General features: G+C 47.8%; 1 protein-coding gene across 3 annotated transcripts in view; it reads right to left on the reverse strand.

Moving 5' to 3' along the window:
• Pknox2 (PBX/knotted 1 homeobox 2) overlaps nucleotides 1-12,914 on the reverse strand; it is a 270,318-nt gene that overhangs the window by 14,510 nt on the left and 242,894 nt on the right. For all 3 annotated transcript variants that reach the window (XM_050125637.1, XM_050125639.1, XM_050125640.1), the window contains exons 8-10: nucleotides 8,260-8,389; nucleotides 7,712-7,809; nucleotides 6,804-6,923 (exon numbers count right to left, since the gene is read on the reverse strand). In XM_050125637.1, coding sequence (XP_049981594.1) covers nucleotides 6,804-6,923; nucleotides 7,712-7,809; nucleotides 8,260-8,389 — 348 coding nt within the window. The remainder of the gene's footprint in view (nucleotides 1-6,803; nucleotides 6,924-7,711; nucleotides 7,810-8,259; nucleotides 8,390-12,914) is intronic.

Raw genomic sequence — 12,914 nt, forward strand, 5'->3', positions numbered from 1 at the left:
GGTTCTGGGATTACCCAACTCATGTTGTGAAGCTTGGTGACAGGCATCTTTCATGCTAAACCATCTTGCTGGCCCCAAGTGTCTCCTTTCTGAAGCCTCCCATTCACTTAGCAGCGTTGCTCATGCATCCTACTTTTCTGTGTCACCTCGCAGTCAGGACTCTGCACCTAGGACTTCCAGGCCCCTGGGACTTGAAGGTCAGATTCGCTGAATACATCTTTGATGATATAAAGAAAGCATCCTTCAGAGTATCAGAAGAGACAAAAACTAGGAAGTTTCAAACAAGTCCTAGCTCCTCCTCTGGCACTGCATCCTGGGTTGACTATCAAGACACCTGCAAACTAATCTTAGCTAGGTACGAGTAGAGTAGAAAAGCCAGCTTGGGACTACTTCATGCCAAGCTGTGGATGACGGATAGTCTTATGGCCTTGTCATGTTCTTGATTTTTCAGAGGTTGATAATTCTCTTAAATTTCTGTCAAAATTTTCTAAGACAAGTCATCTTATAAGACTTCCTGGGTGACGCTGGAAGCATTTGGAGCAGTAGCTGGGCCCGCGTCCACTGACACATTGCACACTGTCATGTTCTAGCCTCATCACAAGCCACGCAAGCTGGATCTTGTATTCCCTTTTTTTTTTTTCATCAGAGGAAATAGATTTAGTGAAAAAACTCCCTCCAGACATCCTTAGCCATCAGAGAAATGCAAATCAAAACAACTTTGAGATTCCATCTTACACCTGCAAGAATGGCCAAGATCAAAAACACTGATGACAACTTATGCTGGAGAGGTTGTGAGGTAAAGGGAACACTTCTGCATTGCTGGTGGGAATGCAAGCTGGTACAACCCCTTTGGATGTCAGTGTGGTGATTTCTCAGAAAATTAGGAAACAACCTTCCTCTAGACCCAGTAATACCACTTTTGGGTATATAGCCAAAGGATGCTCAATTGTGCCGCAAGGACATGTGTTCAACTATGTTCATAGCAGCTTTGTTTGTCACAGTCAGAACCTAGAAACAACCTAAATGCCCCTCGACCAAAGAATGGATAAGGAAAATGTACATTTATACAATGAAGTACTACACAGCAGAAAAAAAATAAAGACAGCTTGAATTTTGCAGGAAAATGGATGGAGCTAGAAAACATCATTTTGATTGAGGTAACCCAGACACAGAAAGACAATTATCACATGTACTCACTCATAGGTGGTTTTTAAACATAAAGCAAAGAAAGCCAGCCTACAAACCACAATCCGAGGGAACTTAGACAACAGTGAGGACACTAAGAGAGACTTACATAAATCTAATCTACATGGGAAGTAGAAAGTAGAAAAAGACAAGATCTCCTAAGTAAATAGGGAGCATGGGGACCTTGGGGGAGGATTGGAGGGGGAGGGAAGAAGCAGGGAGGGGAGCAGAAAAAAATGTAGAGCTCAATAAAAATCAATTTAAAAAAAACCCACCCTCCAGGTCCTCCTGTGTCCTATTCAAAATACTTTCTGTAGAACACATTGATGTATCTAGATCTGGGACAAGTGAGTCCTGCCAGTGAGTTGGTGACAAGACCCCACCTACATCATTCCTTCAAGTCTTAGCACAGTGCTCTGTACAGGGAGGTGGCAGGGATACGAAGAACATCGGTGGGGTGGTTAACAGAGCCACCAAGTGCCCAGGCAACTGGCTGACTTTCACATCCATTGTCCACTTTGGCCAGGAACCCTGCACAGGGCATGAGCACCACCTGGAGGTGTAGCCAGTTTCCCCCAGCCCCTGAGCCTAGCATGCAAGACACTAGGGATGCTGGTAAGATAGCTGGGGAACGGACTGTCAGAAATCCTTCTGTATCCACAGACATTTAGGTTTCCTCAGCGTCCAACATGGAAACAGCCCAAGTGTCCCTCAGCTGATAAAGGAATATAAATAAACACAGTGTGATCTAGACCCACAGTGGAGTGCCATCAGCCCAAGACAGAACGACGACAGTGCTTACTGCAAGGATGGACCTGGACAACATGACGCTAATTAGGCAAGCGCTCCACCACTGAGCTATGCCTCCAGCCTCACGATACTAATTAAAAGAACTCCGTCACAAAGACCATCTTATGATTTACTTGAGTGAGATTTCTGGAAGAGCTGATCCACAGAGATACGCAGTGGAGCCCAGGTTGTGAAAGGCTGGGGGTGTTGGCCAATGGCTGTGGGATTTCTTTCGGAGTACGAAACATATCTGGAATTAGGTAGGTATCGTGATCGTGCAAGAGTGTAGCTATACTGAAACCTATGACATCGTTTTTATTTTGGAGACAGATTATCTGTAGCCCAGGATGGTTTTGAACTTGTGTCATTTAAACTTGCTTTGACCTAAAACTTCTGATCTTCCTGCCTCTAGTTTCCAGTTGCTGGGCTTCCATGCATGTGCGTGACTGCTGCTATTTTCCTGTATTCCGTGCCGGGGACCTGCCGCCTTGCTAGACAGGCACGCCACCTATGAGCTGCACACTCGTACTCTGGAATTACTTTTTTATTTTTATTTTTTATTTTTTGGTTTTTCTAGACAGTGGTTTTGGAGCCTGTCCTGGAACTAGCTCTTGTAGACCAGGCTGGTCTTGAACTCACAGAGATCCGCCTGCCTCTGCCTCCCAAGTGCTGAGATTAAAGGCGTGCGCCACCACTGCCCGGCTTGGAATAACATATTTTGAAGGGTAAATTTTTTGGTGTGTGATGTTAATATTCCAAAAGTTATACAGCGGAAGCCCCTGGTTCCTCTTTTGTCCTCTGATTGATTGATTAATTTTTTAACCACAGCAGGGATCATAAGGGGACCTGAAGCAAGGCCCTGAGCTCTGTGTGACTGGGAGGAGGTGGTTGTGAGTGGCGCACAGCTGGCCCTGGCCACCAAGTCACACCAGCCTGAGAAAACAAACAGGATGGAAAGGGCAAGGGCATGTATGAAGAAGCCTCACTACAACATCTGAAACCCAAGCGCGGGTGCATAAAACCCCACACTCTACCCAGACAGGTCTCTGGCCGAGAGGATAGGGGCTCGGCTTTGCTTTGCCTAGACACTGGTGTGAGCGTTGTATATCCGCTCCCTGAGGTCAATGTGAAGGCAGTAGAGCTGAATGAGACCTTGGGTCCCACTGTTGGGGCTCAGTTTCCCTTGGCCTTTTTATCTGTGTGATCTTGTGGAACGTGAGTCTTCTCCGGTTCTTAGTTCTGTCACTGACCATACAGGACAGTAGTACCTGCCTCCTGGGGTACTTGTGTGCGCTAAATGAGACATACATGCTATAGCACTGAGCCTCGGCTGGCTGCTGTGGCTCCGGAGTGGTGGGTCCTGCTGGGGCTTGGGCTCTTCTCCAAGACCTTCCGGCACACAGTCATCAGGTTCAGGGATGGAGATGGATAGGACTGCGGGCAGGTCAGGGTGTCAGGTGTTGGGAGGAGCAGGGGTGGCGTTACAGCTGAGGTGGAGGAACGGTGACTTTTCCTCCTCCGTAGGAAGAACCCTCTTCCAGGGCTTCCTGCCTGACCTGTGTGGCTGTGGACCTATTGCTTCCAGCTGGAGTCTAGCCTCCTTTGGCCAAAATGAAATAGCAAGAGAATGCCACCACATTCTTCACGGACTGAAAGCCCGCAGCTAAGGACGACAGTGTCCCCATCTCATCCCAGCCTTGCAGCTAAGAAGGCTCTGGGAGTTAACCTCCCACCCCGGGTGCTTTCTGTCATCTCTGTAGCTGCCCACAGCACAGGACAGCGCAAACAACAAGAGGACAACAGCAAGAGGAAAATATGACGTCTGCCTGATGGAATGGCAACAGGAAAAGCTAGTGTTTATAGAAGCGCTCAGAATCGCCACATAGCCAAGGTTATGGGATGCTCTGCCTATCTCCTGCAAACCGTCCGCTGGCTTCAGACCCAGGCTGGAGATGAGCAGAGCGCGCTCCGTGGCAGCTTCGCCAGCCAATATACCGCTTAGGAAGTCCGCCACACGAGTGTCCAGACAGGTGCGTGCCACTGCACACACCACTGTGCTTCCGTGACTTAACGAATAAAATGCGGTGCGGAAAGAAAGGGTCATTACTGCTGAGAGAACTAGGTAGACAGCTTTGGAAAACTTGAGACGCAGATTTGCTTTAAAATGCTGATACCTCAGGTTGGGTGGGACACATACGAGAGACCGGAATAAAGATCTGGAGGGATCCTGTAGCCAGATTCGAGGACCAAAGTCCGTGTTCTTACTTCGCTTGACATGAAGTCAGGATTTGAAGATGTTTTATCATAGGAAAGGTTTATGCAAGTAAAATGATGAAGTTTAGTCAGAAAAAGATGTTGGCTCTCTACTGGAAGATTAGCAAAGGAATGCATGTATATCTTCTAAATTAACATAAAGCGTGTCTTTAGGGTGGCGGTTTCTTTTTAAGCTAGTCTTTCAAATTAACCGACCCATATGCTAGTGGTAACAGAGCTGGAGACAGGACATTTACAGTACCTATGTGGGTCCTTCACATCTCCTCTTTCTTAACACTGGGCAGCCACAGTGAGATTTCCCCAGAACTGTGGTCCCGGGGTTCTTTCTCAGAGGAACACTTACAACATCACACGTAATTCAGAGCTCAGCTGTTTGGAAGAAATCTTGACCCTCATTCTTCTTGCAACCCACCATGTGGCTTGGCACACTAAGAATAAAGAAGAGGGGTTGGGGAGACAGATCTGTGGGTGAAGTGTATGAGGACCCGAATCTGGATCCCTGGCACACACAGAAAAGCAGGGTGTAGACCAGGCTGGCTTTGAATTCATGAACTCTGCTGGCCTCTGCCCCCTGAGCACCGAAATGACAGGTATGTACCACCACACCTGGTTTATAACCCCAACACTGTGGGGTTGGAAATATGGGGACTCTGGGGATTTCCCTAGCCAGCCAGTCTAGGGAAAACAGAGAGTTCCTGTCCTGTGAGAGACTGTGTCTCAAAAATTAAGGTAGATCGTGATAAAGGAAGGTGATCGACATTTACCCCTGGTCGCTATATGCATGCACTAGGAAGTGCACCCTAGCCCCATGCAACCAATACATTTCTCTCTGTTTTTCTATCTGTCTGTCTCTCTCTCACACATATACACACGCACACACATATATACTCTTTTGTTGTTTGGTTTTGGTTTTTAGAGACAGGGTTTTTCTGTAGCTTTGGTGCCTGTCCTGACCAGGCTGGCCTTGAACTCAGAGAGATCCACCTGTGTCTGCCTCCCACAAAGGCATGCGCCACCACCGCCTAGAGCACACACACACACATACACACACACACATACACACACATACACACTTTTAAAAAGTAGACAAAACTTTGTAGAACAAACAGTTAATCGTGGAATAACTTTTAAAAGATCTAGTAAGTCCCGCAAAGGTCCACACATTGTCAATCAAGGATTTAAGGTTCACAGATGACGCATGGTCCCTCTTCTTGGGAGACTTGGCAAGGCTAGAGAGACTATGTATATAGCCAGATACACCCATCTACAGCAAGCACTAGAGGAGGTTTACGCTCAGCGTCAGAGGATGGCAAAAATCAGCAGGTACTTTAGATCAAAATGACAGACACATCAGCTACTCACCTCCAGATTTCACGATATTGGGACTCAGCCTTAAAAACCTTGTCCCAAGCTCAGTCTTTGGGAGACTAGCAGCAGGAGGAGGAGTTAGAGGCCAGTCTGGGCCTCATAGTAAGACCCTGTCTCAAAAATGAAACTAACTATAAGAAACGTATACAACTTTGTTCTTTGCTCATTGCAGGAGAAGGATCAAAAGGGAAGATTTCTTTTTGTTGTTTTTAGGCAGGGTCTTGCTGTACAGCCCTGGGCTAGCCTTGCACTCACGCTCTTTCTGCCTTAGCCTACTAAGTACCAGGATGGGTACCACTACCATGCCTGGTTTGTTAAGGGCGGAACATAGTTCTGTATGTTTGTCCTCTCTTCCAGCTTTCACCACTCTAAGGAATAAATGCCACTGGAATTATCACCCAGCAACTGGGAGAAACAGTCCATACCCCAGTGGACCTGTCTTTAAGCCTGTCCTCCCTCTATCGTGTCTGGTCACCAGACACTTCTTAGTGTCTCTGATGGAGCTGGGCAGTGACAAGTTTGTCTCTGTGTGCACAGCTGACCATGCTGTTCTCTCTCTCTCTCTCTCTCTCTCTCTCTCTCTCTCTCTCTCTCTCTCTCTCTCCATTTATTTCATTATGTATACAGTGTTCTGTCTGCATATATGCCTGCAGGGCAGAAGAGGGCGCCAGATCTCAGTACAGATGGTTGTGAGCCGCCATGTGGTTGTTGGGAACTGAATTCAGGACCTCTGGAAGAACAGCCATCTCTCCAGCCCAACCATGCTGCTCTTGATGACTCTGCCTGTATGGTTCAGCCATGGTCTGCAGAGGATGGCTACTGAGTGTACTCATTTTGATAGAGTTGCCTTGACTTCTTCCATTTAGCCCTGAAGTTCTGAATTCTGATTTGGGAAGTCCAGTGACCACTCTCACTTAATTTTTACCCCCCTCCCCCTTAACCAATAGCAGCAACAAGTATCAGAAGTCCTTGGATTCTAGGTCCCATTTAAGCCTTCTCCAATCTTCCCTGTACCTGATGATCTAGCAAAGCCTTTTTCTGAGACCGTAGTCTCTGCATGCACAATGTGTTACCTGTGCAATGGGCTATCAATCACTCCCTGCTGTGATTGCATGCCCCCAGCACACACACACACACACACACACACACACACAGATGTACACTCATGCACACACACACTCACTCACCATGAGATGCTGGAAGAGCCAAGAACGCATTATATTGGTGGCATGCTTGGGCAAGACTCCTCGTTTGTTCTTGGACTTCTTATCCTCATTGTCCAGGAGGGAGGTGAGGTCAAGGTTAACCTTCAGGGCACGTGAAGAAAAAAATCAGCATCAGCAGCCTGTGAGGCCAGTGGCTAGGGACCTGTTGCCATAGTAATGGCACACTCTCACTGCCAACCCCCTTCTCCCAAGTTATTCTTGGGGCCCTGGGGAGGTCACCTTTCATCTCACCCCATACCACCCCCTCAGAGAATGGAGATGAGGCTTGGGGTGAGAGGAGCAGGGGTGTAGGAGGAGGGGAAAGGGGGATGGGAGAGGAAACAGCAGAAAAGGGTCATGCAGAGAGTACTGAAGATGAGAATTTGCCATAAACCATCCAATAGTAATTAACATTTCTGTGATTCTTTACAGTTTGCAAAGCACTTTCCTGTCCCTCACCGCATCTAATCCTCATCACAGTCGGTCATGTAGGTGGGCTGGGCTGGCTGCCATTGGTATTAATCCTTCTTTATTGATAAGAACTGAGGCCCAGAGAGGTTAGGAGACGACACAAGATCAGAGTTAATGTCAGATCACAGGCATCTGACTAGATCTTTCTATAGATCTGAACTCTATATCACTGAGGTACAGAGTCGTGGGAGCTGGAGACCAAGCACAGGAAATACAGAGTCCTTTGATCTTAACTCTGGAGGCAGCAAAAGCCCTGGAGCTGATAAAACCTTGCCTAGATCCAGCCTCCTATCCAGGAAGCAGCCTCTTAGAGGTGAGGATTAAGTGAGTCACTTGTCACAGTGCCCAGCAGACAGTAAACAATCACAGCTAGCCTTCCCACCGCTCATGCGCAAGTGCACACACCCACACACACTCACCTGCGTATTTTGGATCTGGATGGCTCCCTGGGGGATTGCTTGGGTGACCACCTGACCTTGGGAGGTTACCATGGTAACCGGTTGATATAAGGCTCCACCTGAGGAGACAACCAGTTTTGGGATCCCCTGCCATGAAGGTGGGAAAAGAGAAGGCAAGCAGGGTCCCTAGTTGCTTGGCACTCACAGATGAAGACTCTTGGGGACCATGCCAGAATGGATGACTGTTCCCTTTGTCAGAGAGGAGTGGGTGAGGTGAGAGATGGTGTCCAGAGGGAAAAGCAGAGCCTTTGGTGGGAAGCATTTAGGGGAAGGGAACCTTACTCAGTCTTGAACGTGGGTGCTGGGGGCGAATCATGAGATTTTGACTTAAATTTGTTCCAGCCCATCATAATCAAGTCTTGGTGGTCACCGCGTGCAGAACATTTCGGTCAGGAAACTGAGTGGAAGTCCCTCCCTCAGCAGAGGACACTCCCTACTCCCAGAATTCCCCAGGGGCACCCTTTCCTCTCCCAGGATGCTTCCCACAATTCCCAGAACCCTGTACCAACCTGACACGACTTGTGAGTTGACCGTTGTCATGGCGATGTTGCCCTGCTGGAGTGCTGAGGCTGGGACCACAATCCCCTGGGGATTATTGGAGACTCCAGACATGGAATTGGGGGAATTCTGCAGGAGGTCCTGGCAGTAAGGGAGGGGTGGTTTGGTGACAATGTCCCTAAGAGCTTAGAGGCTACAGCCCCCGTCCCCACCCCCACCCCACAACTCCTGTTACTTCCAGGCACAAACTAGAAGGCAGGTCTCAGGACGTCTTAAAATAAATAAACCAAAGACTCATAATAGCCCTACACTTACATTTCCTTCCAGTGGCAACCTGGGGCCCGAATGATCCCCTAATCTGTGAACCTCACTGCACCTACATTTTGGAATCTGCAGTTATGAGCTATGGGTTCCAAGCTCAGTCCCTTCTTTAATGGGGTGTGTTCCAGGCTTGACATTTTAAAAACTTTCCAGGAGATTCTGAATTGCAGAAACCCTCCATTCGTGGTTGGAGAGATGACTCAGGTCATTAAGAACACTGACTGCTTTTCCAGAGGGCCCGGGTTCAATCCCCAGCACCCACATGGAAGTTCATAACTGTCTGTAATTCCAAGATCTGACACCCTCACACAGACATACACACAGGCAAAAGACCAATGCAAATAAAATAAAATAAATTATATATATAAAGAAACCCTCCATTCACCTGCTCAGCACTCACTCATCTGCAGGCTCAGTTGCCCAGATGTTCATCCTGGCCCTCCCCTCTTCCAGCACCTCTGTTCTTCACCTACCTCCAACACAAAACAGCATCCAATGATGTGTTGGTCTGCTCATTCACCCTTTGAAATGCTGACTTTCATGCACATGCTGGGCAAGTGATCTACCACCTAAGCCACACCCCCATCTCTCCAGGGATTTGCTTTTGGACATCTTTAGTGCCTATATTATGATACTAAGATGTTTGTTTAAGAATAGTAAACAAGGGGCTGGAGAGATGGCTCAGAGGTTAAGAGCATCACCTGCTCTTCCAAAGGTCCTGAGTTCAATTCCCAGCAACCACATGGTGGCTCACAGCCATCTGTAATGAGGTCTGGTGCCCTCTTCTGGTCTGCAGGCATACACACAGACAGAATATTGTATACATAATAAATAAATAAATATTTTTTTAAAAAAAAGAAGGTATGATTAACAAAGAATTGGAGACAGGTAAGTATTCAAGAAAATGGAGTAAACACGGGGTGAGCTTCTGAACTTTTATTTTAGGACTTTAAGAAGTTTGGGCCATTGGCCTACAGGAGCAGTTTGGAATCTGGATTGAGGAAGCACCCATGATTAGAAGAAAGCTCTAGCCAGTGACTACCTACTGGTGGTTGCAAACAAAAGGAAGATGTCACAGGCACAGAGCACAGTCACAACACTGTGCCTTCCACTGTGGCATCCTGTAAGTCATGAAGGAGGGATGTGGGAGTCGGCAATGACTTGAGTTTGGCTTGATTCTGCCTGGTGAATCTCCCGCTGTGTCTCCTCTCAAATTACCCCTTTTACTCTCCAGGACCATCCCAGCCCAGAGTTGGGGGAATAGCATTTCCAGAGAAGCAGGACCAGGGTCTGGGGCCCAGTCCTCCATCCCACCCACTGCCCCATGGGGCTTCTGGGTCTGCTTCTTTGTGAGGGTGAGGCAAGAGGATTCTATTCTATTCTTAGTTCTTGGCTTTGGTGACCTTGGGCAAGGGAGAGGGCAGTTCTTGCCTTGGCTTCCCCTCCGGAGAGCTGGGTGAGAGCTTCCCACCAATGAGAGTCAGCTCTTGATCTGTATAGTTACACAGTTGGAGTTTAAACCGAGCTTAGCACACAGAAGCCTAGAAGCTGCACAAAGTCATTGCCCATACCAACTTCCTGAGTGACTCAGGGAAGAAAATAAAGTTCTTCAGAGGGCCTGGTGGCTTACTTAGGTCACACAACTGATTGCCAGCCACGGGACTAGAACTCAGTCCTCCTTACCCTCGCCCCAGCCAAAAATATTGAATAACTATTTTGGGCTTCAAGGGGCTTCTTGAATCTTACCCATGGAAGATAAAAACAACCCAAGTCAAGAAGCAGGTAGAAGATGGTCAACTTGGGAACCACGTCACACCCCTCTTGGATACCCTTTACTTCCTTACAGAGTTGGTTCATGAGTTTTCAGTCTTGAGGCTTGAGATCTCCTGGTGCCAATTTCCCATAGAACCCTTCCCACTGAATGGAACCGGTACTAAAGATGGTTGTAGCAGGAACAAACTAAAAGGTAGATTTCACAGAATGGGGGAGCCCTGATGTCATTATGCCTAAAGCCACGGGAAGTAACTACGCAACAGTCTTCATTTGGAATAAGCCATGTTGTGGCACTCCTCCTCAGATAGAGCTACATGAGGGTTTTAAATATAAAGACTTGTCCTAGGCTCTCTTCACAACCCCAAAGTATCCCGCAAGGTTAGGAAAACACAAGGAAACGAAACATAAATATAAGACGTGCATTCTGGGATTCAACTAACACACACAGTTTTCTAGCCAAAGACCTACCTGGACACCTCGCCTGCTTACTCAAACTCTGGCTGCTTTTCTTCCTGTGGCTTGGAGAGCGTCCATGCACACTCACTTGGTTTGGGGAACTAAAGGTAACTTTTGTTCAGACTCGGATCGTTTTCTCCCCTACTCTTCTCCGCCCTACTCTTGTTGTTTGGCTGTGAGGTACTGAGAGGGAGCCAAGGTATACCAGCAAAGAGGTGGAACGGAAAAACTTCAGGGGAGAACGTGTAGGCAGGGCCAGGGGTGGCCACATCTTAGCTGGGGCAAGAAAGAGAAAGCAAAGTCTTGACTCCCTGAAGTTGGTGTCCATCCCATACATCTGCAAACCAGGAGCTGCTTCACACACAGATACATACACACAATAATATATGTGTATATATATGTATATGTACATGCATATGTGTGTATATATATATTATTTTGAATAATGTGTGGGTGTGCAGGTATGTGCCCACGTGAATGCAGGAGCCCTCAGAATCCCGGAGAGGCCATTGGCTCCCCTGCCACTGGAGTTACGGGAGTTGTGAGTCACCTGATGAGAGTGCTGAGAACTGAACTCAGGTCCTCTGCAAGAGCAGTGTGTGCTCTTAACCACTGAGCCACCCCTCTAACCCACACTGAGCTGTTTTTAAAGACATGAATTCTCAGGGCCACTGAATCAGGCCCTCAGGAATCTGTGTATTTCGAAACTCTGCTCAGGTGGCCTCCAGCATCAAATGGATCTGAAGAGTACCAATTTACCATACACATGAAAACCAAAGGGTGTTCACTACCACTTGGTTTCATGCTAATCTCGCCATCACCTTACAGGGCTAACGGGAGAGAGATTGTCCCATTTTCCTTGAAAGCATTAATGTCCAAAGAATGGAAGGGGCTTCCCTGACTCAAACAGCTGTAAGTCCCCTTGAGTGTAGGATGGAGGCTCACACAGAGAGGCGTTAGATCCACAGGCTCATCTACAAACACACTGCAGAACCCTAAGCAGAGCCCCCCGTCTCAGACTCCACTTGCTGGGATTCCAGGCTGAGCACTAGTCTCTAGCTCTGCGCAACGGTGACAAGGCAGCTCTAACTCTCTAGGGACAGTCTCAGTCTTTTCTGAAAAAGCCACGTGGCAGCAACAGAAGCCCTGGGGAAGAATCTATTGATTAAATACATGGCAATGTCATCTCCTCAACAGCTTCCTCAGAGGCTTATCTGCTTGTGTCCCCAGGTGGATGCTGCTGTGTGGAGTCACAGAGAGACACCCACGGTGAGCTGAGTAGCGCTGCGGCTGCAGTGTTAGCGGCTTCTCCAGCATCCAGTCTCGCATCCCTGCTCGAAACTGCCTGAGTACCAGGCTTTAAGAGCTGCCTGTCCATTCCAAGAACTCTGCTGTGTCTCCCTGGGGAGCCACTGGAAGCCTGGACTCCACAGGTAGTATTATTAGAAGCTCCCCATTCTCCACCCCCCACCCACCCCTATGGGCTGTTTATTTGAGAGGCAGAGGCAACAAGTCCCTCGGAAGTGGCTGAGCAAGTGGGAGCAGCAAGTTTACAAAAGTGGAGAACTTGTCACCACCTGCAGCGTCACCCCCTCCCCCCCGTGGTCATTGCTCATCCTTACAGACGTCAGTGGTCATTTTACCCCGAGTCTCATTTGTGGAGCAAAAAGGTGACTTCTTCAGAGGAAGGGCTTTACAAGAAGGGCCCTGGGGAGCGTATGAAGGGTCATGGCACACACAAAAACTGACTGTGGCTACAAACCTGGATACGAGGTTTGACTGACTGCACCAGGGGAGAGTTGACTTGTCCTGAGCCTTCTCTCTTCACTCTCAATAAGGAAAGGGCCCAAGATGCCCAGAAAGTTATTTTCTACTCATAGAAGAAATTTCTGGGGGAAAAAACCAAGCCAAACCAAACCAAAACACGATGGGCTAAAAAATAAAAGTATGAAGGATAGAAATGATGGAAACATTTCTCTTGATTTGGAATTTATATCTTACTAGGATACCCCTGAAATAGGGAGATACACTGGATGACCTTGCAAAATCCCTTGCAATTGAGGATTAAGGAAAAACCAGTGATAGACTTTAGGATTTCAGCGGAAGGATTAGGGCC

The sequence above is a fragment of the Alexandromys fortis genome, unplaced genomic scaffold (genome assembly GCF_014885135.2).
Source record: "Alexandromys fortis isolate MF-2015 unplaced genomic scaffold, M_Fortis_MF-2015_v1.1 scaffold_253, whole genome shotgun sequence".
Classification (NCBI taxonomy): Eukaryota; Metazoa; Chordata; class Mammalia; order Rodentia; family Cricetidae; genus Alexandromys; species Alexandromys fortis.